The following is a 27,535-nucleotide window of genomic DNA, read 5'->3' as shown; positions in this document are numbered from 1 at the left end:
GGGCATCTGTGATGTCCTTAACTCCTGCTCTCTTGCTGTGGTGTCTGATTGAGTGAGTTAGAGGGATGTTTCATTGTGGGGGGTGGGGAGAATGACACTTGTGTGGAGTAAACCTCGCTGCAAAAGCCCGTCTGCCGGCTCTTACACGTTTTGGCTGCCTGTGATTGCAGCAGACTGGGCTTAATCCTGGGGTTGGCTTTATGCTGAGAGGGCCCCGGTGGTGAGGGCTGGGGCGAAGGAAGGTTCACTGCGTAAAAGGAGACTGGAGGTAGAAGGACAATGAGAAACAAGTGCTTCTTGGAGGTAGAGTAGATGTGGGTGGAGAGTACATCTGTCAGGAGGTCGGAGGAGCACAGCAAGCCGTGTCTTGTGGCTCTGGGAGAATGAGTGTTCTGAGCTCAGGGCTGATTTTGGCTGTTAAAGCTCATCTCTCGTATTGTTTCTACTTACATGGCATTAAAAGCTGTTCAACTCCTCTTTCATCATGCAAATGCACCATTAGCACCCATCATCTTCCTCTGCGGTTTTGAAGGCGTTGTCATGGCTTCCATCGGGGTACCTGTCAGAGGTAGCTAATGGATCCAAGGGTTCAGCTTGCATCAGAAGATGGATTTTCAGCATGCTCTAAATTGATCTTTAATGGCTTGGGCTGACCTGCAGTCCAAATAAAAAGCAAGAGAGAGCAAAGGAGGGAGAGGTGTCAAGGGAGCAAACAGGGGTAAATAGGAGCATTGCGCTTTCTCTCACTTGAAATGTATCATCTCCTTATTTATTTTGCAGACTCTTTTAAGATCCAGTACATGCAGTTCATGGCATACATGAAAACTCCTCAGTATAAAGCAAGTCTGCAACAGTTACTGGAGCAGGAAAAGGTAGGTCTCACTTTTAACATTTCTAAACAAAATTGCTTGGCTACCAGATGCCTTCGATGTGGGGGGGAAAGTGCTGGAGATGGGAATTGTGTACACTTCACACCAGTGCTGCACGAGGCCAATTACAGAGACTCCACCGGAGTAACACTTAGGCTGAGTGACTGTCCCTGGGGATTTTATTGCTAACTTGGTCAGTCGTTGCGTGTTTCAATTTCCCATCTGCAAACTGGGAGAGATGTACCTTCGCTCCGGTGCCCCTCCACCTGGTATGTCTTACTTCAGTAATTTGTTTTTTTTTTTTTTTTTCTCTATTTTGACATGAAGCTGTGCACACCTACGCAGGAAGCTGGTGTCTTGAACCCTCTCCTTTTCTCCCATTTGGGATTGGCAGCTGCTTTTCTTCTCGAAATGTCTCTTGGGTCAGTGGAGCAGAGGCGGTGGCCATCCTCTCCAGCAGCATGCCCTGCCTGAGGCCATTCCTGCCCTCCGCTTAGGGGTGGCTTCCCTGCAGGGATGCATCCTGCGCGAGCTGCTGGCCAGACTGCTCTTAGATTATTAAATTGTCCTTAATCTGGCTAAAGATTTTAGCAACTTTGAATGACCACCTTGAAAAACACACCGATACTAATTTCTTGGAGCTGAATTTTTTGGTTTTTGACATCCTATTCTTTTCCCACTGTAGGAAGGGCTAAATGAATTGAGTGCTCTGGCATCAGGATGCCTCACTACGCTTTTAACAAATTCAAGTATGGGATTAAAAAATCCAAACAGTCATTACTGACTTAATGAAGCATCCTTAGTATTGGTAATCTTAATGTCTTACGGTTACACTGGTGAACAAAGTGTAAATTTACCAAGTTGGGGGTTGAAATACATGGAAAGATGAAGAAAACCCTGCAGCTGTGAAGCGTGGCGTTTTTCTCTGCTATGGAGCCATCTCCCCAGCAGAGGGAGGAGATTTACTGGCTAAATGCTTTTTCTTCTTGTGTTGCTTTACCTCAATTAATGAGTAATTTAATGATGAGGGAGACTGTGCTTGCTACTTCTGCGGAGGAAGCTTTACCCATAGAACTCAACAAGAATCTTTGACTTCTGGCCAGTTCTAGCTTTTGGTAGCCCCCGTGGAAGCTTTCCCTTGCTCTGTGGCCTTTGTGAAAGTGTCAGCGTGAAGCTGTAGCTTTGTTTCCTGGGGCTTTCCATAATGGGAACTCTTTTTCCAGATGAGAGAAACTAACTTTGTTACTGAGAATTGCTTCGTGCTGATGTGATGTTCATGCAAACCTTTTTTCTAGGGTTGTTCCCATTTGTTTTCACTGTCAAACAGCACTTTGACTTTTCAACTTTTTCCTTAAGCAGCATATTTTTCTGCTTGTTCTGTATTTGTGTGGAAAGTCAGCATAAAGTTAATTTATCTCCTCACACAGAAAATAGCATGAGAAATGATAGCGTGCAAAGATTGTGCTGAACGCTGAAAGTATAAATTGAGGGTGTGGAAAAGTAATCACTTCGTGTTGGTGTCTGACAGCTGGTTTGTGCTTTGAGACATTCGGATGAGGGATTCAGTATGAGAATAGTTTTTTAATGGAGTGTTACACTGAGAGCACGGCGAGTTAAACTTCACTAAAGCAGAAGCAGAAGTTTGCTGGAGGAGGTGCTGTTGTATGTTCTATTTAAAGAACTCCCTCTTTACCTGAAGGCTTTTCAAGTACAAGAAAAACACTTCTGGAATAGGATTTTAAAATAAACAAGGTGCTGTGGGCTGCCAGTTCACCACATTACCCTTAGATGGAGCTGTCAGCTCCTCCAGGGCTCCCAAAGGCTGAGTGAAGGGAGTGATGCTGAAAAGCATACATGATTTTTTTCAGCATCACCTATGGCAGCCCCTTTAGCATTGCAGAGACTCAACTGTTTGCCCAAGTCCTTGGCGTAAGAGGCAAGAAAAAACTGTATGCCAGGCCCTGTGTTTTCTGACACACTGGGCTGCTTGGAAGATCAAGCTGCTTTTTGCCCTTGTCCTCCACTTTTTTTGGAGTGATGGCTCAGTTTCTGCAAGATTCCTGTTTGGCTTCAGCAGCAAAAGTTGGAGAAAAGCGTAATCTCCAGAGCCCGCTCCTCTCACTGTGCTCATCTTTCAACTGGGAACTGAATCAATGAGACTTTTAGCCAGTCCTACCCTTGCCCTTGCTGCTCACGTAGCGCACGACCATGAAATGAGTAATCAAGTATCTAGTTAAGGGACGTTATGGACAGGAAATGTTCTGCGAGTGGAGGGGTTGGGTGGGCTGCTGAAGGAATTTTGGCATTAGAAGTACAAGTGGTTTGTCTTATTTATGACTTTCTTCCTACCTCCCCCACAGTGTATTTTCATTTACTGCGTGTCTTCCATGAGCATTGTGTAGGAAAACTCTGAATTGGGACTCTGGAGATTTAGATTCTGTTCCCAGTTTAGTAACAGATTTCATACAGATAATCTTTTCCAGTTCCATTTCTGCTCTGTAGGATGTGATTATTACTACCTCTTTACAATGTGCTAGGAGGATAAAAATGAATTCTTAAGACTGTCCTGATTATATTTTACCATATAGCAGAAAAAACGACTTAAAAGCTCTTCTCAGCTTAATTAACTTCACCAAGCATTGAACACTAACAAATCCCGGCCCACAGAAGTCTGAGACAGAGCTGGATTAGTTCATACAGCTCCCCTCAGAGCTCAGATTCACTCCCAACTTGTGATACCAACTGGGTGTAAGCATCTCACTGAGATGGGACCGTGCTGCAGTTGATGCTAAAAGTGTATTTTCTCACTCTTCCCTCTTCCAGGAAAAGAATGCTCAGCTACTGGGGACAGCACAGCAGTTATTCACCCACTGCCAGGCACAGAAAGAGGAAATCAAACGGCTTTTTCAGCAGAAACTTGATGAGGTAGCCCTGATCTGGTGGAAGTGGATGTTTGTTAGTCATCTGCACGCAAACGGTTTTGATAAAAATAAGTGAGACCAGAGTAAATCTCAGGTCTTCGGCCTCCGTTTTGCAGCAGATCGTGCTAAGTAATGTGGAATCTGTATCACTCTTTAGCTGGGTTTTTTCCTTCGTTGTCGGAATTGTTGTGTGCCAGTCTGTATCCAGGGGAAGGGGGTGACAGGCCACAGACACGGTGGTATTTTAGTGAAGGATGCATCCCCTGTGGGTTGAATGGGCCCTGTGTTGCTAATGCGAGTTCAGAAGCGCAGAAGGAAACGTGGTGGCTCTCTACAAAAATAGTGTTCTTTTGGCTGGCAAGCAACTAAATGCCAGTTTTAAAGTTGAATTGCTGGAAAGGCAGATCCAAGTGAGGCATTTCTGTCCTTGTTATCCCCTAGCAATGACAAAGTGCCTGTGAGGGTGCTGTGGGACTTCCTGTGAGCTGCGTAAGTTCTGTGGATCTCCTCAATGTCACTTTTGAATGTGACAGTCATCTGGAATTAGGGTGTCAAGGCCTTATTGAATGAGCTCTTACTTTCTCACCCTTTGTCTTGTAGTTGGGAGTTAAAGCTCTGACATACAACGACCTGATTCAGGCTCAGAAGGAAATCTCTGCTCACAATCAGCAGCTGAAAGAACAGACGAAACAGCTGGAGAAGGACAACAGCGAACTCAGGAACCAGAGCTTACAGCTGGTGCGTACAACGCTGGTGTCCAAGTAGCGGGGTGATGCTCCCGTTTGTGTAAGGAGGACAGGTCAGGAGCCACGGGCTGCCCCTGTCCTCAAGGTATCTTAATGAATAAAAAATTATCCAGCTGCTGTAGCTCCTCTGTACTAGAGGAGAATGATGGAGGAAAGAATGAAGGTGGTCCTTTTTCTTGGTGACCTTTATTTACCTCTAACCAAATGCTGAGGTGACAGTTGGCTCTGGCCTCAGCCCTGTCCCGTCAGCAGCTGAATGTGCACTTTGTCACTGAATCTGGATCTCGCTGGCCAAGAAGTCTGTCCAATCCTTGCTTTGTGGTGGCCGTAACTTGTGCTGTTCATCCTGGTAACTCAAACTCTTAAGGCAGGTGAGGGGGAAATCTGGATGTGGGAGCCCTCAGGGAGGCTGGGTGATAATGCTGTTTTCAGAAAGAACGAGGCCACCTCCTGCCACGTTATGTGGTGACCACAGGACCGTTTTGGTGGCATTTGGCTTAAGCTGAGAGGAGTTTTCAGTGGGCTGAGAAGCTTCTTGCACGTATCCAGTTGAAAGGTGCATGGCTTTCAGCTTGCACCTTGGGTGGTGTGAAGTGGTTAAAGTTGTCTTTTGATCTGTTTGTCCGGTGTCTTTGCAGCTTAAGGCACGGTGTGAAGAACTGAAGCTGGACTGGTCAACATTGTCACTGGAGAACTTGCTGAAAGAGAAGCAGGCATTGAAGAATCAGATTTCTGAGAAACAAAAGCACTGTTTGGAATTGCAGGTAGAGAGCCAGAAACGAATCTAGAGTCGCCAGTTTGGGATAGCTCTTGGGCAATGGGCCAGTTAAGGGTATTTGGCGAAATACGATGTTAAAGGATAAGCTGGGTGACTGCTTTTCTTCCCCAACCCCTCTCCCCCAGAGACTATTTTTTTTTTTGCTTGGGGGTTTTGTTAAGCTGGAGAGAGAAGGATGTAAATAACTTTTAAAGGAAGTAGGTGCTATGACCTGATTCCTTGGTAATGCTGTGGAAGAAGGAATCATGGTTTATCATGAAATAGAATTAAAAAGCATGACCGGGTGAAAAGAAAGGTCCTGCTTGTTTGCATAATATGTGGCTTCACTTTGTCTTCTGTGTGCTCTGATGTCTTGAGTCAGGAATCGGTTCCCACAAAATGTCACTTTCCGCAGTGAAAAGAAATTAAACTCCTGTGACTGAAGAACTTCTCTTTCCCTGTGAGATTAGCACTAGAGCTAACCCAGCCTTTGGCTGGATGCCTTGCCGTGGAGTGACTGTTTCCTTCAATGGCTCGCAGTACTGAGTTACTCCGTACTCTCTATATAAGTTGGTGATATTTTATGTTTGCTCTCGAGATCGGAAAGGTGCTTTCTAAGAGTCTCCGAGCCATTCCCCTTACCTGCGCCTTTTGGTCTCAAGCTCAGAGCAGCATGTTGAAATTTGTTTCTCAAGTTTTGGGTCAATCGTCCTGCCTTGTTGCCAGAAATGGGGCCGCTTTTCCTGAGAAGCACATCTAGGCAAAACTCTGTAATGTGATAGAATTGTTAAGTGTGGTCATTAATCATTGTCCTCCTCTTCGTTTAAAGATCAGCATTGTGGAACTTGAGAAAAGTCAAAGACAGCAGGAGCTCATGCAGCTGAAATCGTACACGCCGTCTGATGAGTCACTGTCAGTACAGCTACGCAATAAAACCCATTTGAGCCGCGATCCTGAGCCTGATCACGGCAGGTTCCAACTGGAGCTTGAATGCTCTAAGTTTCCTATGCCCCACATCAATGGCATGAGCCCCGAACTGTCCATGAATGGCCATGCTACTCCCTACGAAATCCATAACACTTTTAGCAGACCCTCTTCCAAGCAGAACACCCCGCAGTACACGACCTCTCACCTGGACCAAGAAATAGTTCCGTGTACCCCAAACCACAGCAGCAGACAGAAGGCAGACAAGATGACGAGCTTGTCCTTACCTGATTATACCAGGTTTTCCCCAGCTAAAATAGCACTGAGGAGACACTTGAATCAAGACCATGCAGTCAATGGAAAAGCAACAACTAATGAGATACAGAGGTGAGAGTGACCATTTCCTGGGATGGGAAAGGAGGGGTAATACTACTGCTTGTTTTTAATAACAGTGGTTTGCTTGGATTGTGGAAAAAATATTTTAAAAGTGGTGTTTTTTACATTTTTGAAAGTTTTGTGTCAGGAAAACCAGCAGTGGCAGCTGATTGGATAGATAAGGTGGTACAGCGCCTTGGGTTTGGTGGAGGAATTCCTTGCGAAAGAGAAGTTGTTCGCTTTTGTATCCTAACCGTCGTAATCATCTCTGTTCCAGAGCTGACCATGTCAAAGAGAATGGCCTTACATATCCAAGCCCTGGTATTTCAAATGGCATAAAGCTGAGTCCTCAGGAAACTCGGCCCTCTTCCCCAGCGGCCTTACCAGTTGCAAGCGAGAAGGTAAGAGATCTGCGTGTGCTCGAGTGCGGAGATGGTAGAACAAAGACAAAGTTGGCCAAACTAGGGGATGCGGGCAGGCTCCTTTCTGTGGTCAGCTTGGCGTGGAAAATAACACGAAATACAATAGGTGTGGTACAACCAAAAGAAGGAGCTGGATAGAGGAAGAGAACACTGTGCTCGTGAAAGATGTGCTTACCTCTGAGTTACTGGTTTGCGTGTGAACTGGACCAGTAATGCAGTAGGACTTCTTTTTGATCTGGTGTGCGTCTACGTGAAGTTGAAAAGTAGACTCCTTCATGGTTTAAAAAAGTAAAAATAACACAAAATTGTCCATGTAATTGGTCCAGCCATGAATCATATTGGTGCTCATCTCAGAGCAAGCAGGTGCCCTCCGATAGGAGGTTACCATGGAAATATTTCTGGCTACTGCGTCTTCTGCGTTACAGAGGGCCTCAAGATAGGAATTCTGTCAGATGTGTGCTTTTCACAGAGCTCTAACAAAGACACTGGGAAATGCACTTGCCTGAGGCAGCCTTTTCCTTGTGCTTGGGGCCAGCGGTAGCTTTATTTTACATATTGCTCTGCTGTTGGATATTGCTGTCCGAGTCAACTTTGCTATATAATCATTACACTTAATCGTGCAATTCTGTTTTTTAAAAAAAGGGAGGGAATATAAATGAGCAGGTTACCATTAATTTCAAAAGCCTTTTCAGTAATAGCATGTCGCTAAGATCATTACTGTCTCTTCTGCGTTTACAGGTTTTGAGAGAGAGAACCTCTGTGAGTAATGGAGAAACTATCACCAGCCTACCTATCAGTATTCCTCTCAGCACAGTGCAGCCCAATAAACTCCCTGTTAGTATCCCTCTGGCCAGCGTAGTCCTACCTAGCCGTGTTGAGAAGGTGGTGAGTAAGGGATTGTCAACACTTTCCATCCCTAACTAAAAATCACACCGGGCAGTAACGGGGTGCCGTGCACCAGGATCCTTAGTGGGCTGCTAATCTCGACTGTCCATACTTCGGGGGAGGCTGCTGTTGGGATTCGTCCTCTTGGCTCTTAGTCATTCTGTAGATTTTTACTCTCTTTTGTCGGTGGGGTGGTGGGATTTGAGCCAGGAAGGGGAGTAAAGTTACATGCCTCAAGAGATCCTAGGCTTAAATGTCTGGCCGGGTGGAAAAGCCACAGAGCCTGAGAGTTTGTGGCAGTGGAAGCAGAGAGTCACATGTGTCAGTTTGTTCTTAGCCCCTGCCTCCTTATGTCACCCTGGGAGACACATTGGTCATTTAAAATTGTCTTTCTTTATCACGTACGTGTGTAGGATGAACTTGAGTAGTGCCTTCAGGCTGTAATGCCTAATGTGCGAGTGACTGCTCTGTAGCAGCAGAGAGCAACTAGAGAACTTTTGGGGCCATCTTTTTTTTTGAAGTCCTGATAAGTCTATGCTACTCTCAGAGTTTAAAAAAGCCTGGTCCAGTTTCTCACAAAAATTTGTCACAAAAGTGTTACAGTAGAGAACTGAGAAACATTTGCCGCTTTCGCGTCAGAGCTGTGAATTTAGAATCCATCCAGAAGCGCCTGCCTTAACAATCCCACATTTGGAAAACTGGAGTTGTTTCATAGTATTGAATCCATTATCTTTTCCCAGCTGCAGAGTTTTAATTGTAGCAGAACTATAGTCTGCCTGGCTCCGAGCAGAAGCCCTATGTCCTCAGCGAGAGAGAATGTTAGCGCTGCATGGCATCTCTCCCTGCAACACATTGTTTATTCAGGCTACCACTTCACATTTGTTTTCCTGCTTTAGGAAAACGCCGCTTGTTGGTCATGCCCTCAGATAGCGTACCAGAGAACACAGCCTAATGCATTTCATGTTCCGTTTGGGGTTTTTTTGGAGAACTTTGTATGCGCAGGCTTGGGGACACGATACAACCATTTCTTTCCTTTCCGGCTGTCCGTGAAACAGGCATTTGTTCTCTGATCGCAGTGCTGTCCTGAGCCTAAACTTACTGGGACGACGGGCCTCTTGTCCCTCTGTCTGCATGGTGTCTGCTGTGTGCTAGATACTATTGCAGTGTAATTAATCATATATTTATTTTTGTCCCATAACATGGCGATCTATGGTTTTCTCAAAGCAAGCAAAATCTAGGACACTGAGCAAGTAGAGCCACTTTCCTTGGGAGATCTACTAATGCATGTGAATTTTGTTTAAACTGTTGGCTTTTGGGTATCCTTCCTGTACTAAAATGCCTGTTTCTCTTCCCCCAGAGAAGCACACCTAGCCCAGTTCATCAGAGTAGAGACTCGTCGACACTTGAAAAGCAGTTTGGTGCTAGTTCTCATAATGGCGTAAGCAATGCTGCTGGAAACAAGCCACTGGCTTTGGCTACCTCAGGTAACAGCCTCATCTACGCGAGGGCGCGCTGGCCTGTCGTGACAGCACCCCACGTGCACGCGGCGGAGTTTTCTGAGCACTTCTTGTCAGGTCATTCAGGCAGTAGAGGGCTAGATAAATGGGTATTTTGTAACGAGACCAAAGAATCGTGGATGATGATGCTTCGAGACAGTATGTGCCTACAGTTTTGATGCATCCTGGCATAAAATATTGGTTTGACGTGCCTCTACCTGAACGGCGGCACCTTGCAGTATAAATAAATAATTGCTTTCAGAAATTCTTCTACGTGGATTAAGAGACTCCTGCCTGTACAATGTGGCAAACCAGCAAAGTGTTGCATAGCTATGCTATGAGCTGATGATCTGGCTTTACAAGTTTTATTTTACAGGGTGGTGGAGATTTTTATGATAGCAAAATTAATTGCTTGATGGAGGTCACAATGGTGCCTCGTGAGCAGCTGTGAAGGCACAAGTACGTGGGTAGGAAGGAAGGTGAAAGGGGAGAGGGCGGGGATACCTTTAAGTCCAGACGTTGCTTCTGAACTCACTCGTCTGTTGAAATTGTGGCCCTTAGCTGTTCAGGCTGTGGAAACGTCGTGGACCAGGCAAAGCAGGTTCTGGCATACAGCAGCTATTCCACAGCCGATCCCTCAGCAGAGAGTGCGTTCCTTCTTAGCGTTTACCACCTCGAGGGGCTTGTGCTGTTTCTAGCATCTGTTTTGCAAAGAAGAGCTTGGCTGCAGTTTTCTAGAAAACCAACAGAGTATTTAACAAACCCTTGTTGTAAAACAATACCATGTTCCTTCTACCCCTTTCATTTAGACAGCCCAGAGACAAGGCCTTACTAGAGCACTAAACCCATTTATGATACACCATGACAAATACTTAATTCTCTTTCCAAGCGTCTTCCCATGTGGCATTCTCCTGCCACAATTTCTCTGAAGATCCCCTGTCACTTCCTAAGCCACAGCCTTTTGTTTAATTTTGAGAAGGAGGTGGGCTGTATAGATGACACAACCCCTTCTTTTTCGGGGAAGGGAACAGGCTGAATTTGGCCGTCTGTTTCCTTGACGGTAGGAAGGAGTTGAGAGAAGAGGAGCCCTGATTCCAAAAGGTGTAATAGCTCAAAAGAAACACACTTGAATTCCATTTAAAAACGTAGCAGAGCATAGGGTATGTCCATATAACACATGAATTTTCCTGAATTGGCAAAAGAGTAGTGAAAATCGTTCGCCCTTGACTGAAATTGTCAGCGCACAGAGCCACGTTCTCAGCTGCACCGTGTAAAAAGCAGCCGTGCAGTTCCCGCGTAACGCCCGGCTGCTGGCTGCTGGAACGCAGGTAGAGCTGAAACCGCTCCCAGTCATCCCAGCAATCTAGCACTGTGAACTATCGCTCAGCAGAAGCAATGATGTATACTTTCCCTTTCAACAGGTTTTTCTTACTCTTCTGGCTCCGTGGCAGTCAATGGAAATCTTACAAACAGCCCAGCCCATCTTAACCATAGTGTTGATCAGGCAGCTCTGGACGACTCTGGGAGTCTCTTTAACTCAGTAGGGTCTCGGAGTTCCACTCCACAACATCCTTTGCTAATGATGCAGTCAAGGAACTCTGGGCAAAACTCCCCTGCTCACCAGCACTCAACAAGCCCCAGGTTAAATGGCACCTCCCAGAGCCTGGTAGGGGTATTGCAATATGCAGATGCTCAGAAGATGTTTGCCGAAGGAACAAAGGGGGATCTTCAGTCTGATGCAGCGTTTTCAGATCCTGAGAACGAGGCCAAGAGAAGAATCATCTTTACAATCTCTCCTAATACAGGACATGTAAAACAATCCCCTTCCAACAAGCACAGTCCGCTGCCCACGAGCGCTCGGCTGGACTGTGGCCAAGCACACGCGCAGGATGGGAAGAAGCGAGGCCGGCGGAAGAGATCCTCCACCGGGAATCTCAGCGGGAACTCCGGGGTCTCCCCTAAACGCAAATCCTTACCTACTGTGTCTGGACTCTTTACGCAACCATCAGGTTCACCGCTCAATATCAACTCCATGGTAAGGGCAAAAAGAAGAGCTCTGGCAAGCGAGAAGGGCTTGGGAAGCTCTTTGAATTAGAAATAAGCTTTAACTCTTCTGTTCTTTAGCATACTCTCAGGCCGTTGGAGTGCTAGTAGCTAGAATTGGTGTGAGGACCCTTTGTGAAAACGGCCCCTCTGAGAGGCGAGAGAATTGCTGAAAAATTGGGGAACTATTTCTGTATAGGTGGAACTTCTGCAAAGAGTTCTTTGCTGTCAGAGCATTACAAATGAAAAATAATCTCTTATGACAGAAAGCTTGTTTCTGCAGTGAAGTTGATTTTTTTTTTCTTTTTTTAGGCTGTAGGTTAAATATTTTGAAAATAGTTTAAATGAAGATCGACTAAATAGCATAAGAGTGCCAGAAGCATATGGCATTCTTGCATAATTAAGCCAGCTATACAAGTTGTGTTCATGTGATCCTGTACTTGGAAAAGAAACGTGATTATCCAATGCCTTCATTTCTGTGTTTAAACATAAAATCAAAGAATGAAAACTAGATATTTTTCCAAGCCCTATTTAAGCTTTCATCCCGGGCTGTAACGCAGGGTGGTGGGGTATAACAACAGCAGTGCTAAACGAGCGGCTGTTGGCATGTCCTGAAGCCAAGCAAGTTAAAAGCCTGCTTTTAATATCCTCAACAAGATGCCTTGTTTCTAAAGGGATGCTCTCATCTGTAACTGCTTTCTTTCCTTCTTGCCCAGGTCAATAACATTAACCAGCCTTTAGAAATAACAGCCATTTCCTCTCCTGAAAACTCCCTGAAGAACTCTCCTGTTCCTTACCAGGACAATGACCAGCCCCCGGTGCTGAAAAAGGAAAAGCCCCTCATTCAGACCAACGGCGTTCATTACTCTCCTCTAACGTCAGACGAAGAGCAGGGATCTGAAGACGAGCACAATAGCAGCAGGTGAATACCCAGGCATAGGTTTCAGGATGAGATTTCTCTGAGAGTCGGTAACGGGGCTCTAAACCGGAGAGGTGCGCGAAGCCGCCTTTGTCCCCTTTGCCTGCAGAGCGATTCCATTACGCTCCGCCTCTTACGCGGCTGAAACGGCGAACGGGGAAGGTCCTTGAATGTGGGAACCTGCTGTTGCTGTGTTTGCAAGGCTGACAGAGTCTGCCTTCTGAAAGAATTACTGTAGAAATGATTGGGGCTTTTTTTTTTATTGCGTTGCTTTGTAGGAGTACTGAGGCTGTGTGTGTAATCTTTAACTAAGAATCTGTCTCCCCTTCACTCCCAGTTTCAGCTTGATTCAAAATTCCTTGCTTCCTGCCCCAAACTGTTGACGTGTGGCTCTGAAAATTGAGTATTTGCCACCCTTTGCCTGCCTGTGGGGTGCAGTTTTTTTACTTGTTTAAGGTGCTGGAAAAGTAACCGCTGTAGAAATGTGAGCAACAGCCTACTGCTTCTTGATAAAGAGCAGCAACAGTGAAGTCCTGTGAACATGCAATAGTCTTGGCAAAGAGCACAAATTCTGTAATAGCTTCTACTTAAAGTTTGTGGTGGATTTTTTAAGTTCCTTTAGTAACATTCAGTTTTCTGGCCGACTTGGCTTTATATGCTCTAGTCAGCTGTTAAGACGTGAACGTGCGGAAGATGAGGGTTGTGAGGGGAAATGTGCAACGAAAGGTCTGCAGTGAGTGCTATAACCTTTTTGTTTTCCCACTAGAATTGAAAGGAAAATTGCAACCATATCATTGGAAAGCAAATCTCCACAGAAGACTGTTGAAAATGGTAGGTGTGAGGAACGTTAATTACTTGTTGTCGCGGTTGAACTTGGGAACGGGTGTCTGCCACTGACTGAAGTTGTTAGTCAGGAGCGGGCTCTTCTGTGCTGCTGAGCAGAGTGCAGTTCTGCCAGGGCTTTGCATAATCATAATTAAGACAGGTCGCTGATAATTACAGATTTTTGGGTCGGTTCTTTCTGTAGTCACAGGTCACCAAAGATCTGACCAGTTTTTCTCCTGGCTCAGGGTGTGGGGAGGGACGAACAGTACAAAGGCTGAGGAAAGAGTAGATCAGCGTTCTCAAATGCTTTCAGGGCATGAAACTAAATTGTAAAGACTTTTGGAGGCTTCACAAATATTTCTACCTTGGGATCAGAAATAGAATTACAGACTGATAAAATGTGGGTGTTGAAAGATAAACCCCTGTCCTTAACGAGCAGGTTCAGTGAATGCTGGTTTTTGATGTTTATACATTTTCTCCCAAACTAGGCGGCAGCTTATCTGGGAGGAAACAAGCACAAAGCAACGAGAACATGAACAGCAGTAAATGGAAATCTACTTTTTCACCAATATCTGACATCAACCTGACCAAAACTACAGATAGTCCCTTGCAGTCGGTTTCATCTCTGAGCCAGAACTCGCTGTTTGCCTTCAGGCCGTCCTCCGAGGATGGCCTTGCCATGGACGCCAAGATCACCGCACACGCGAGGAAGAGCGTCGCCGTGCCCTCGGCTGGGGCAGACGGGCTCAGCCCCGGTACAAACTCCACTAACGGCTTCACGTACAATGGTGGACTGTCAACAGACATTGGTTTACACAGCTTTATCGATGGTGCTTCTCTTCCGCATAAAGCTTCAGACGTGACGACTTCCAATTCCTCCCTGGGTTTCCAGTCGCAGCGAAGCAAAGATGTGGGGGTATCGGAAACGAATCCTTTTTTGAACAAGAGGCAACTCGAAGGCCTCAGCGGCACGAAAGGAGAAGACTTAAATCGGTCGGGGGTCAAAGGCAAAGAGCTCGGCGAAATAAGCATTCGTGCTGGGGGTTCTTCGGAAAAAAACTCTTTGCAGCATAACGGAAAGGTCGGCAAAGGAAGGGACCGAGATGTGGAGTTTAAAAATGGCCACAACCTTTTCATTTCTGCTGCTGTTTCGTCTGGTGGCCTTCTGAATGGTAAAAGCCTTTCTACTGCTGTTTCTTCAGCAGGCAACCCAGCATCTTCTGTTCAGGCGCACCATCCTTTCCTAAACACTTTGACCACTGGATCGCAGTTTCCCCTCGGCCCCATGGCCTTGCAAGCAAACCTCAACTCGGTGACAAATTCCTCAGTATTGCAGTCCTTATTTAATTCCATGCCAGCTGCTGCCAGTCTGGTCCACGTGTCATCAGCTGCAACCAGACTGACTAATTCTCACACTATGGGGAACTTCTCTCCTGGGGTTACAGGTGGAACAGTTGGAGGTAGGCAGAACTCTTTCTCTGGTATAAGACAGGGCCTAAAGGAAAGTCTGACACTGCCTCTCCAGGGGTGAAACCCTTTCATTTCTGCAGGATGTGAAGCAGATCTGTCCCACATAACCGGTCTCCTCTATCTCTTGGAAAAATGCTAGGATGAGTTCAGTTCCCCACAATGCAATCTCATGAGCTTTGTCTACTAGATGAGCTTGTTGTATCACCTTAATGAAAGAATACACCCAGACTTTGTGATTTCATAATGTATGCTTGTTCAGATGTTGCTGTGTTGGAACCAACTTAGGTCCGCCGGCAGGTAAAAGATTTCGCTTGTCTCATGGTACCAAGTTAAGGATCTCTAACTTGTCAACTTGAGTAAAGGTTGAGCTTAGGCCTTGAATGGATTTAGCATGATCCAGGAAGAGCAAAACATCAGTGCCTCTTCAGAGGAGATGGTGTTGAGAATTGCGTAGCATTCTGGCTCTTGAACGGACACGAAGAGCGTTTCTTTGCCAGGAAGGGCAATGCCATATGCACCTTGCGCTTCTGGGATTCTGCACAAGCTTGGCTTCTGTGGCCCAAACCGGAGACAAGCTGGCAGGACTAGAAGATAGTCTGAACCTGCCGTTTACTAAGTGTCCAAGGCAGTTTTTCTTACCTGTCCATAATCATTCAGGCACCATGTCGGGAAATCCTAACTCTCACATCTCTCAGCACGTAGATTTGCTGGAAATACAATCTCCCCCCTGCTGCCCTGTAAGTGGGGAAGCAGGAGGGTGGGGAGGGAAGAGCAGCAGTTTGAGTCTTCAGATAAACAACTCTAGAGACCACGTAATCTCATCAAAAGTCTACCCGTGTGGTGTAGAACTGACAGTTCTTGGGTCTGACCATTTTTCCTCGTGGCATTTAGAGGTTGGCAGTAGGAAAGGTAAGTGAAACCTTTTGTACCTCCTGGCCTGCACCATTATCTCTCATTGCTTGCTGCCTTCTCATGCTGCATATTTTTGTATGGGGCTGTAACTATTATAATTTTGCTTTTTTTCTTTTTTTTTTTTCTTTTTTGTTTTGTTTCTCTTGTCACTTGAGACTGTACAAAGCCCATCTGTTGAAGCTGAGTTTTTCTCTCCTGTTTGCAGGTATTTTTAACCATGCGGTGCCTTCTGCCTCCTCTCCTCATCAATTTGGAGCCAGTTTCAGCAGCAGTGCTGTCTCTAGCAGCACAGTGCTAAGCTTAAACCCTCTGCAGGCTGTTGCCAGCACCTCATCCTCATCCTTCCCACCCCCTTCCTCTAATTTAGTAACATCTAGTGAGACTAGATCTGCTCAGCACCTCAACAGAGCGCCAGTGCAATCTGTTTTCCATTCCCCTCCGCCCCCTCCTAACGTTTCCTTGCCCCCACCTCCTCCATTACTTGCTTCTAACTCCGAGCCTGCGCTTCTGCAGAACCTGCCATCCATCCCACCTAGCGACGCTTTTTTGCCATCCTCTTCTGCCGCTTCTGTCCAAGCTGCTAACGCTTCTTTGTCTATTAAGCTAGCTTCTCTCCAGCACAAAACCTCCCGCCCCTCCTTTACAGTCCATCACCCGCCTCTGCCCCGTTTGGCGCTGGCCCAGTCCGCGCCCATGATCACGCAGTCCAACGCAGCCGGCACCTCCGCTATGTGGGTTACACTTGGCATGCAGTCTCCTTATGCTTCGCACCTTTCTGGGGTTAAGCCACGATAAAGAGCTTGCTTAGCTAACAGTTCTTATTTTGTAAGGTAAGGCTAGAGAACAAAAAAGAGGAGTTTTGTACGAGATGCTGAATGATGCTTCTTCCTTTGCAGAGATAGGTTGGGGGTGGGCTCTGTGAAACAGAGAAACCTCTAAAATGTGGGAAGCAAATGATCTGATGGCAGAGGATGGAGAGTCTTAACGCTCTCTGTTCTGGGAGTCAGGATTTCTCGACAAGGAGTGCTTGCAATGGTAACTCTGCTCTGGCTCATCTGACATTAGGATTGTGTTCAGGTTGGGATCACTTTATGAAAATGTTTATTTCCAAAGATCAGCAATCAGGAGGAAATGTCTATTTTTAAGTATGGTTTTATACACTTATGGGAAGTGGCTGTTGCCTACTTTGATTCCCCCCTCCCCTCTCCGACGCAGACTGTTGCATTTCCACAAGCCCATGTTCGCGTAGCGTTGGGACGCGGGATGGTGCTGCTTTGTGACTGTACGTGGCAATGTGGTGGTCTTGTTTTCACCCTCAGCCAACAACAGCTGCTCTAAATAATCCTAACGTCAAAAATCTCTAGGTTACAAGCTGCAGCTTTGTCTTGGAGAGCAAATGCACTGGTCTTGCGTTGCAGTTAATGTGCCCCCTGCATCACTGGAACACACAACCGCAGGTAGCAAAGAGGGGTTGTAATTTCTCTGTGCACTGCAGCTGTATCGGACTTGCCTGCTAGGGCTGACAGAAACCACCAGATGCTGTATTTATGCAACCACTGGCTTACTGGGTAGACTGTGAATGAGAACACAGGGAATCTGCAGGGTTAACTGGTCCATGCTTCATAAAGGCTGGGGCCGTAGAAGAGAGGAGAGTTTCCGCAGACTGTATGCGTTTCTACTGAAGCAAGTATTTAAATGCCTTTAGAGCAACTCCCGAATAAAGTGTACCACCACAGAGTTGGGTACTGTTGTTAATGAAAATACTCTGTGGCATCCCGATGTAACGGCTTGCGCTTGCGAAGTTCAATCAGTGTGTTAGGCCCCAGAGCTTGCTCCATGCTTTTCTTGTAGGTCTTTGATGTTGTTGCTGTTCGCTGATACCAAAGCTACGTACAATTTATGGTTGAATACTCTTTGCCGCTTATAAAAACGTATGACTCAAATTACAATATACCTGAGAGATTCTTTTGACTGTGCATTGTGTATAGTGTCTTCATCATCAAATTGCTCCATGAACAAATCCTTGTTAGGCTTTTGTGAGGCACGTAAGTATTATCTCCGCCCTCCTGTGCAAGAAAGTGAGGCTGAGGAAGAGTTTTGAGTAACGTGGTCCCTGTGTCCCTGTGTGATGCCATTACAGAAGGGGTGTGGAACACCCCGAATAGAAAGAAGACGGGGGAGAAACTTGACCATGGGAAGTTCCATCTCAACATGAGGAGGAACTTCTTTGCTGTGAGGGTGGCAGAGCCCTGGCACAGGCTGCCCAGAGAGGTGGGGGAGTCTCCGTCTCTGGAGACATTCCAACCCCGCCTGGACGCGTTCCTGTGCCACCTGCTCTGGGTGACCCTGCTCTGGCAGGGGCTTGGACTGGGTGATCTCCAGCGGTCCCTGCCAACCCCCACCAGTCTGTGGTTCTGTGAGAAGGGAGAGGGTTAAGCTTGGGGCCTTGTGTATGTGAGCAACTCAAGTGAGAGAAGAGCGTGGAGCCTTCTGCTGAAGCAGTTGCCCTGCCTGGAATTGGGGTCGTATTGGGCTGGACTCCGTACCATCGGATGGGACAGTCCCTGTCACAAAAAGGTTCTGAGCAAAATAGGCACAAAAGTGACACGCGGAGAAAAGTAGCCGGATGACAAAGCTGGATTGTGGAGCAAAGAAGCAGAAATAATGCTGCCAGGAGACGGTGCGTGACAGACGTACTGTCCCGCTGCCTGTGACTCTTGAGCATAGGTCAAATATTTGAGCAGTTTCACTGACTTTGGTGTGAATACGGGTGCTCAGAGTCCTTGATGAACCAGGGTTGAAATCCGGAATCAGGGGCTAAAATGAATTTCTCATAATGTTGCTCCCTCAGGTTAATAAAAAATTCAAAGCAGGTTAGTGTGTGCTAGAAAAAGGTGAAGTACTGAGTGGAGGAATATGTTTTCCCCCCCGACTCGAGGGCCGTCACAGGAGGACAGAGTTCAATACGGTGACACTGTCAGAAAGCTCTAAAAACTGCAATAGCCGGGAGGGGCCGTGCGTCACGTGGAGACATCCTTTCTGTCTAATTGCGGTTGGGTCGAGAGTTGCTCCCAAGGCCTTGGAGCAAAGTAGAAATGATTAACGCATCTAACGCACAGCAGATTTTTCTCTTTTATTTAGATGAGTCTCTTCCTCTCCTCCTGTTGTGCAGGTAACTAGGATTTCTACCTCAACCCAATGTGACCTATGCAAGGACAACGTGGACCAACTTCACTCGGCTTCCACTGAAAGGTGCTCACCTGGCCTGTGCAGGGGTTTCTACTCTCTTACTACTGGACAAAATAAAAACATGAAAAGACCTAAACGACAGAGAAAATATTTACTGTGAATCTGAGTTAAAAAAAAAAAAAAAGGCAAAAAAAAAAAGGCAAAAGAAATGCTTAAAGCTCCAGTTTGTATTGTTGATAGTTTAGATAAAGTATTTATCTTTTTTTAAAGTGAAAACAATTTTGACTTATTTTATTCCACCTAGAATCATAAATACAACTTATTATTAAATTCTCTGAATAATAAAGGACTGGCACACCAGCAGAGACGTAAAGAGCCTCCTCTCGGTGCTATTTCATCCGTCAGAACTGTGCCTCTAGTTTGAATCCTTGGTGCTGAATTCGGAGGGTTGACCAACGCCAAACCCAGTTCTCAGAAAGGTCTGCAGTTTATTTATTCAACTTAACTCTGTTCATATACCAAAATCCACCTGGCTGGCAGCGGTGTGAGCTGCAGGGAAAGGCAGTTCTCTCTCGAACGCTTTGTTTTAATCTGAACTGAGCCAGGCGCTCTGTTAACTGGGTGGGTTTGAATGGTGTCCGTTCCGAAGGAGGACATGGGGCTCCCCTCTGGAGTGGCAGCTGGAGTCCCTGGGGTGGCCCTGGGCGACTGGGACGGTGCAGGCACAGTCTGAACACAAGAAATTCAAGTCCTGCCCCATTGGAACTACTTCACTGGGCCATTTGCAGTTGCTGGTGGCACTCAAGTCACTGTGAATTTTGGTAGCTTGCCTGGGAACTGGTTTTGGGATGTCATTGGCATACCAGGGTGCGTAATCCCTGGTGTTGGTCAGGCCCTTGTTACCGACCTTGGGAAGACTGAACGTCGCGCTTCTGTACTGGTGCAGGTAGCAGAATTTCTCAGCTTGTTGTTTTCGTTCCAAGTACGATGTATTTTGTTAGTAGGGTTTTGATACTTGATTCAGAAATGGCTTGGCCGTGTACATTTATTGACAAAAGTGCGTTTTGCTTTTGTATTCCTTTGCTTTAAGTAGGTCTAAATGGTAGTTCACAAAAACACCGCAATCTGGCTTACCGTGCTGCCACACTATCAAACTGGTGCAGTTAATTGTATTGTGACTTGGTGTTCTGTGTACAGAAAGCGCCGCTCGCGGCAGCGGCTGTATTTTATAGAGATGTGATGAAAATTTATAAATTTCATATACTTTATTTCATTTATTTTTTAGATTGTACAATGCACAGTAAACTTGTAAAGACTTATTTATTCAAGTGCACAAAGTGAGGGGAAGGATGATCCGTTAAGTAGAAATCACGCTGGTCTGTAGTTCAGCCTGGACCGAGCACCGATAAAGGAAACTACAGTAAAAGAAGGGGAATTGCAACAGCAAAATGACTAGAAGAAAAATACGTTTAGGTTTGGGGAAACATCTGCCTGCTGGCCCTGGGCTTGGAGGGGCGGCACTGACCGCTCTGCGTCAGGCGCTCGCTGGCCTCAAATCCCTTCCAGGTCGCTAGAGCTCCTGAAGGAGTCTCCCACCTCCAGCAATGGGGCAGTCACCTTAGACCGGAGCCCTGCCCCGCCAGCCCCCTGATGGAGCATCCCGCGGGCACAAAAAGCTGGGCATTTCAGTAATTGCTGCGTTAAACACGCAGTAGGTGTTTAACTCCTGCCTCTGTGCTTGAAGTCGGCAAGATACCTCTGCCCTCGGGTGCTCTCTCCTGCTCCCGGGATCCGGGAGGGAGGGTTGTGAGCGCGGTGCTGGTCGTGTTCTCGAGAGCGGTAGGGGAGAGGTGCCGTAGCAGCCCCCGCCCTCTGCAGACGTCACTTGGGCCCTTTTCTCTTGTACCTCATCCATCGTAGTAGAGATTTAGGACAAAGTGCAGTTATTTTGTTGATTCCGAAGCGTGTCTTCCATAGGCAGCCTTTGTGCGCAGAAACCGTTGATCTAACCTTGCCGCCTTCTTCACTGGGAAGGGATTGATAGCCCTGGAAATTAGGGACACTTTGGAACTGTTTTCTGCTTGGCGTGTGGGAGAGGACTTGACAGCGGTGCGTCCTGCTGAGTTATTAACAGCAAGATGAAAACCTGGAAAAGGCCAAAAATGCTCAGAGGGTGAGAGCTGAGAAACATCCAGTAGCTTCTAGTGGAAGCCGTACACAGTTTATGTCCTGGAATCCAGGAAGACAATGTAACCCAGATGTTTTGCAGCTGGGAGTTGGGCAGCTCCAGCTTCTTCCAGATCCTTAGGTAACTGGAAGTTGCGGAGCTGCCTTAGCATCCTTCCCAGCAAGCGGCAGAGCGCTCGGGTCTCGGAAGGCTTTAAATCGGTCAGCTGTGCCTGAGCAATTGCTGGAGGGGCAGCAGCCTTAATTGCGTCTCCCCCCTACTTTTATACCCCCGGTGAGAGAGGTGAGCAAATACAAGTAGAAGCTTTACTTACCCTGCTTTTATCAGATCCTTTTCTGAAAAGGGACCAAGATACGGTGCTCCGTGGGCCTCTTGTGCCCACCCTTTCATCTCAAACCACAGAAGACGTCCAACGAGAGAACTCCCGCCATCCCTTTCTCCGTATGGGGAAGGTTCCCTGCTGCTCACACCCAAGGTGCTCACAGGACACGGCCAAAGATGTCCTGTTTGGAGGAGGAACCGATGTCCAGAGCTCTGTGGAACCTGCTGTGCTCTCCGACACCTGCTGGAGGCCGGTATCGCCCCGCTGCTGCCGGGGATGGCCAGGTCCTTGCTGCAGGAATGACTTGCTTTGTCCCGAGGTTCACAGCGTGTCAGGAATCGGTGTCTGCGGAGCAAGACAGACAAGGATTAGTGGTGGACTTTGTAGTGTCAGGTTTACGGTTGGACTCGATGATCGTAAAGGTCTTTTCCAACCTAAATGATTCTATGATCCCTCTGAACAAAGGCCCCAGGCAAGGAGTTTGTCATCTTCTCGCTGCTGGGTGTTGTGGAAAAGCAAAACCCCCTCTGTCCCGCAGTGTCCCCTGTGGTAGCGGGTGCCTTGGCGATGGGTGGTCACCTGGGGTCTGTTGCAGGACTTGCTCAGGAGCAACCACCAGGGATGGGCTGCACGAGCTGCTCAGCACGCGTGCGCTATCAAGGCATTTTCAACAACCCAACATTTTGGAGCCTGTGACTCTCCAGCTGTCAGCTGGGAAGGCCAGAGGAAACCAGACGCTGACCCAAGAACAAACGTGTACTTGGGACGTACTTGAAAGGGATTTGGCCTGCTGGCCAACCTGCTGAGCATCTGCTTCAGCCTCCCGGGGTCCGCTGGGACCGGGCCTTTATCTACCTCTGCATCGCCTCAGTGCTGTCATTCCCAGTGACCTGACGTTTCCATCTTGGCAGCCCATGCTGCAGGAGCCTGGGGCTGCTCTGGCCTGGCCAGTGTCTTCCACCCCTGCCTGACCCCGTTGGCACCTTCGCCTTGTGATCCCCACTGAGATGTGCTTCCAGGAGCTAACGCTTGGAGGGAGCAGCGGGAGATGGGACGCCAGGCGAGTGCTGGTTTTGGACCGATGTCTTAGTGTTGCGTTAGCTGGGAGATGTCGCCAAGAGATTTGTGTTGTCGTCTGCCCCACTCCCTGATCTTTTATCGCTTTACCATGATCTTGAGCAAGTTCAACTTGTTTCTCCTCTGTCTGCAACCCGGGGAGAGCCTTTACCTCGCTGTAGGGCTGTGGAAGGAGCAGCTCTTTGAGATGTGAAGATCTGATCCATATGGCTACAAGAACAAGACCCTCGTGACACTACTGTAGGAGTGCCCTGCCAGAGGTCTGAAACCTGTTTTCAATAATTGGGAGATACTTTTGAGTAATCAAAGCCAAACAGCCAGTTCCAAAAAGGAATTCCTTCTGCGTTACCACATCCTGCCGGGTCCAGTCCTTTCGTGGCTGTCACACGTGTTCCCTCTCCTCCACGCCGCCGCTGCCAGCGAGGGACTCATCAGGAAGCTAAAATACATCTTGTAGCGCGTACGTTGCCAAAAAAAATTGGAACTTCCTGAGCGTTGTGCTGAGCAAAACCTGTGCCCCGCTGCTAAATGTCAGCCCTGGGGAACGAGCCTCCTGCGCTCTTCCTTTTTTGGTGATTCGCTACCTCTGGCTGGCGCTTCTCGGGTCGGGTCCATCGAGACCCACCGTGCTGTGAAGCTGGGAGAGCTCCAAGAGCACTGAACCGAAACTCCCCGTCTGCTGCCGATTAGTCACTCGGCAACAATCCCTGTGTTAGCCAGGGGCTGTGGGGCACCCAGCAGTCACATCTCGCCGCTGTGCAAGGGGGCTGAAGGAGAAAGCGGCTGGGAGAGGTGGAGGGTTGGGCTGCTGAACCCGAGCTGGTGTGCAGGGTGACGACGGGGAAGTCGAGCTGTCCCTGTGTCACCTCTTGTTTTGGGGCGAAGAAGGCTGTTTCCTTTAGGAAGGCATGGATCGGGCTGGACAACCGGAATGATGGGAAGCATCTTCACCCCTCCTCTTCCGGTTGTGGGTGCAATAGGAGAGAGGTGGAGCTGCTTTTTGGAGAAGCTGCCGACAACAGGGCTGTAGCCCATCCTAGATGTATGTGACACTTGGAGACTGAGCGCTGCCTCCTACTAATTTCTTCTAATAGCAGGAACTCCTGTCTCCTTGGCCACGAAGAAGTATTTTTTTGTGCTCCCGTCTCATGTCCTTCCTTCCTCGTGGCGATAGCCGCTTTATCTTTTAGCACATGGTTTGTGGTCACCCTGCTGTTGGCGGGGGTTTGGCTCGGCTCGGCTCAGCTCAGACTGGGTGGTGAACCCCGAGTTCCCCCGGTGCCAGGACTCGCTGGTGGGATGGGGATGTGGGGATGGAGATGAGCTTGTAGGGTCTGGATCTGCGATTGAACCTACAGCCGCTGGAGTACCCCCGGCAGGAAGGTTGTATCACTTGGTCGTGAAGGGATCTACCAGTCACTGGTTTTGTGACTCAAGAGCTTTATGCTCCTCAGCCTGACACTCACCCACCTGTTCGTCACATGTTGAATCTCAAGTCAAAATGTTGCGTAGCTTTTTTCTGTCTTTGGTCAAACTTAATAACCAAGCAAGTAACTTCTTCGCTTGACATCTGCTGAGCAGATGGGTTTCAGGCTTGATAAGCTCTTCCATTGCATCCAACTCTAACATCTCCAAAGGGAGCATTGCCTCCATGCTGCTTGGCCATCGCGGCGGGTCGGGATTGACGGCGTGGCTCGGTGCAGCGGGGTCCGGCGTGTGGCTGCGTGTAGGTGCCTGCCCTCACCCTGCTGGGGACAAGAGTTTCCTTCTGAGAGGCACTGGTGACACTTCTTCCTCAGCCCCCTTCTTCGGGGCTTGGACCAGACGACCTTTAAAGGTCCCTTCCCACCCAGGCTGGTCTATGATTCTCCGTGCAGACTTAGCTGGGATTGTCGCTTTGCCTCGGAAGATAAATGGGAGGTGGGTGTGAGCCAGACCTGCCTCTTCTGCTTCTCTTGGGGTGCAGATTCATCCCGGACGCGGTAGGGCCACAACGGCGTTTGCAGGTTGGGTGCTCCACACCAGGGTGGATGTACTCCCCACGGTGACCGCGTTCTGCCTCACCCCAGCCTTCCTGCGGAGGAGGCTCCGTCTTCCCGCGGCTCCGTCTTCCCGCGCTGCTGGGCTTCCCCTGCTGGGAGAAGGTCTTTACTCTGGAGTGACGAGGCCATGGACAGGCAGCTTGGGGTTGTCTCCAGGGGACCCTCGTGGTTTGATTCTTGCTAGGATTGTGTATTTAGAAAGCAACATCTGCTCCCCCCCCCCCCCCATTATTTTTCTACTTGGAGGAGGGTGGGAGCGGAGGGGGCTGAGCAGGGGAGAGCATCAGTGGCTGCAGAGCTGGTATCTGCCGTGGGGCAGGGGGCAGAGTTGGCTCTTGTTCAGGTGATGGTTTTTGGTGGGACACAGAGCCACTGGCAGCAGTTTGAGGGCCGCCATGCGCTTCCATCTATGGCTTTATTCAGAGGGCCCACCTTTTTGTGACTCCTGTGGCCACGCTGGTGGCCCCGGCACGAGGAGCTGTGGGACCTGTGCCCTCGTGATGCTCCTGCAGCAGGGACTCGTTGCTGTGGGCAGCAGGGTGGCTCTGCGGACCCAGGGCCGGGGCGGGGTGCAGGATGGGACCTTTACATGACACAAGGCTGCTCCATCAGCCCGGGTCCCCTGCCCCGCTCCAGGTCTTGCCGCATTGCTGGGAGAGGAGACGTCCAGCGCCAGGAGCTTGTTCTCAAGCTGCTGATGGTGACTCCGCTCCCGACGGGGACTTCCCCGTCTCCTTCCTTCCTTCCCCGCCGGGTCCGGGGTTGGTGCTGATCACCCCGAGCATGAGTAACAACCGCGGTCCCTCGCCGGGGCCGATGGCAGAGGAGCCCTTCGTTAGGACTCGGCGATGTTGTCCTAGCGCCAACGTCGGGCAGCTTTGGTCGATCACGTCCTTTGTATCAGCCGTTTGCTTTCTGGGCTGCAATCAGTCCTTAATACGACGGGGTAGGGAAACCTGACCGTTGTTGGGGTTTGGTTTGCTCTGGGAGGGAGTTGCCCCAGCTCAGGGGGGGCCTGGCCGGGGAAATTCTGCTGCTCTTGGTTTGCCTGAGCCAAAGGCGTGAAGCGGTGGAGCATCGGGAGCTCGGGGGCCACGGTGTCGTCAGTCCAGGGACGGCCGTTGTACGGCGGGCGGCGAACCAACAGGAACGGCTCTTAAAAATCACAGTTTGGGGGGAGAAGAAACTAGACAGTGTTTTTGTGAACTATCTTTGCAGCACTGAGGAAAAAAAAAAAAAAAATATTGCAAGAATTGGCTTTTTTGGAAGCGCAGATGTGTGGTCAGCGGGCGAGTATTTGAAGTTTTATGGCTGTTATAAGTTGGTTTGGTTTTTTTTCCCCCTCCTTTCTTTGCTCCAACATTTCTGTAGCTTGCATATCAGGTTTTCACTGAAAGACGGATTACCAGTTTTTAAAAATGTTGTTGTGCCATATTTTATTTATCCTTATGCATTATAAATATATAAATATCTATTTAGTCTGAATATTGCAATAAAAGTTGCTGTTATTGTGAACTTCAGGGTTTAAACCCGAGACAAAAGAAAAAAATGGGAAACGCTTCTCCCGGATATTTGCTGTTTGCGACTCTCTTTCGGAAGAGGTTTCGGAAGTTTTTTTTTATCATTTAAAATACAAAATCACAGCTTAAAATTCAAAGCTTGACGCTGTTGACCCTGAAGTTCTCAAGTTTGTGATCCTTTGGGTTTTCCATGGTACATCTGGCGGCTTTTCGGGTGCAGTCGAGTCATTCGCGAGCAAGGTCTCGTTTCTGGCGTTGCTGAGGTGGCGGAGTGGGTCGGTCCATCCTGCTTGGCTTTTTTGTTTTAACCTATTAATTGTTGAAGCGATCCATTTCCAATTAAAAAAAAAAACAAACCCAACTTTTTAGGTCTCTGTTCTACTTAAAACTTTTTAGGAGTGAGCGCCTGCCCTCGCTGAGTGGGACTTCGATGGGGAAAGCGGTAGATTATGAGGTTGCTGTTGCTCAGGAATTGATTAGTAAACTTTTAACTACTAATAAAAATCCATTTTTCAATGGATTTTTTTTAAAAAAAAAACCCCATTTTCTTAGAACAGTGATATGGGATGTTTCTTAGTGAATAGGAATTAGTTTATATAATTTAGCCTATTAAACTGAATTATTTAAAATTCAAACTTCCCCTAATTTATCTTTTTTTTTTTTTTTTGGTTTGGTTTTTTTTTCTTTGGTTTGGTTTTTTTTGTTGTTTTGTTTTTGTTTTGGTTTTTTTTTTTTTTTTTTTTTTAATACCGGTAAGTTGTCCTGTCATTCCTTTCATTCTTCCATAGAAGTAGCGTGAATTCTTCTGGTGTGTATATATGTATGTATAATATATATATTTCCACCCTGCCTTTCTAATTCTCCACAATGTAAGAGTTAGGTTTTTTTTCTCCCCTCCCTCCACTTAATTTCTTGTGTCTTTACCTTGATTTGTAATTGAAACGATGCTTTGGAAGTTTTGTCTTTATATTAAAGTGTATGTATTTTAATACACCGTACTGTTGTGGAGTGTCACTGCGGCAGCCGGGGACGGCCCTCGGTGGCCGCTGAGGAATGGGGACGTTCTGCGGCAGCGCCGGGGCAGCCCCCGCTTCCCCCCGGCCCGGGGCGGCGCTGGGGACGGTTGAGCTCTGGGGGTTTATCACGCCGGTGACATTACACCCCACCCCCACCCCAGGGACATTTCCCGTCTTCCCTTTTAGCCCGTAATTTCACCAGCGTAATGAAACCAAAACCAGCCAGGCGACGGATTTGAACTTGGGAAGGGACGGGGCCGAAAGGCTTCCCAGGTGAATTCGCCGTAGGATTCCGAAAACGAGCGGAAGCCCCCACTTCCCTCGCACGGCTCCTGGCGCGAGGCAGGTTTTCAGATGGTTCGAGGTTGACCCAGCGCAGCTTCCTCACCGTGTTCATCACTCGAGCCACAGCCAAGCGCTCGGCTCCGGTAGCAAAAGACCCCTAAAAATCACGTTAGGGAGCCATCAGCAGCCGGGGCTGAAGGTGCAGCTCCAGCGCAGCCCCTGCAGCTCACAGGCGATCCCGGCTGTGCCGACCCCAGGGGCTGCCGGCCACCGCCCTGGCCGGACCCCGAGCCCGCTCCAGCCACCCCTCCCCGGCCAAGGCTGGGGTTTCA

The 27,535-nt window shown here is 48.1% G+C and overlaps 1 protein-coding gene across 9 annotated transcripts in view; it reads left to right on the top strand.

Annotated features, from left to right (window-relative positions):
- Nucleotides 1-25,626, top strand: part of DOT1L (DOT1 like histone lysine methyltransferase) — a 78,058-nt gene extending 52,432 nt beyond the window's left edge. For 4 of the 9 annotated variants that reach the window (XM_054181757.1, XM_054181763.1, XM_054181760.1 and 1 more), the window contains 13 exons: nt 781-872; nt 3,693-3,794; nt 4,391-4,528; nt 5,175-5,300; nt 6,123-6,604; nt 6,870-6,993; nt 7,753-7,899; nt 9,257-9,383; nt 10,817-11,430; nt 12,155-12,360; nt 13,124-13,188; nt 13,671-14,642; nt 15,770-25,626. In XM_054181757.1, coding sequence (XP_054037732.1) covers nt 781-872; nt 3,693-3,794; nt 4,391-4,528; nt 5,175-5,300; nt 6,123-6,604; nt 6,870-6,993; nt 7,753-7,899; nt 9,257-9,383; nt 10,817-11,430; nt 12,155-12,360; nt 13,124-13,188; nt 13,671-14,642; nt 15,770-16,359 — 3,785 coding nt within the window. In that variant the 3' untranslated portion in view covers nt 16,360-25,626. The remainder of the gene's footprint in view (nt 1-780; nt 873-3,692; nt 3,795-4,390; nt 4,529-5,174; nt 5,301-6,122; nt 6,605-6,869; nt 6,994-7,752; nt 7,900-9,256; nt 9,384-10,816; nt 11,431-12,154; nt 12,361-13,123; nt 13,189-13,670; nt 14,643-15,769) is intronic. The other 5 variants (XM_054181759.1, XM_054181761.1, XM_054181762.1 and 2 more) reach the window with 5 other exon arrangements.
- The last annotated feature ends 1,909 nt before the right edge of the window (nt 25,627-27,535 follow it).

Source organism: Rissa tridactyla, chromosome 22, assembly GCF_028500815.1.
Source record: "Rissa tridactyla isolate bRisTri1 chromosome 22, bRisTri1.patW.cur.20221130, whole genome shotgun sequence".
NCBI classification, from domain to species: domain Eukaryota; kingdom Metazoa; phylum Chordata; class Aves; order Charadriiformes; family Laridae; genus Rissa; species Rissa tridactyla.
This window is presented reverse-complemented; position numbering and strand designations above follow the sequence as displayed.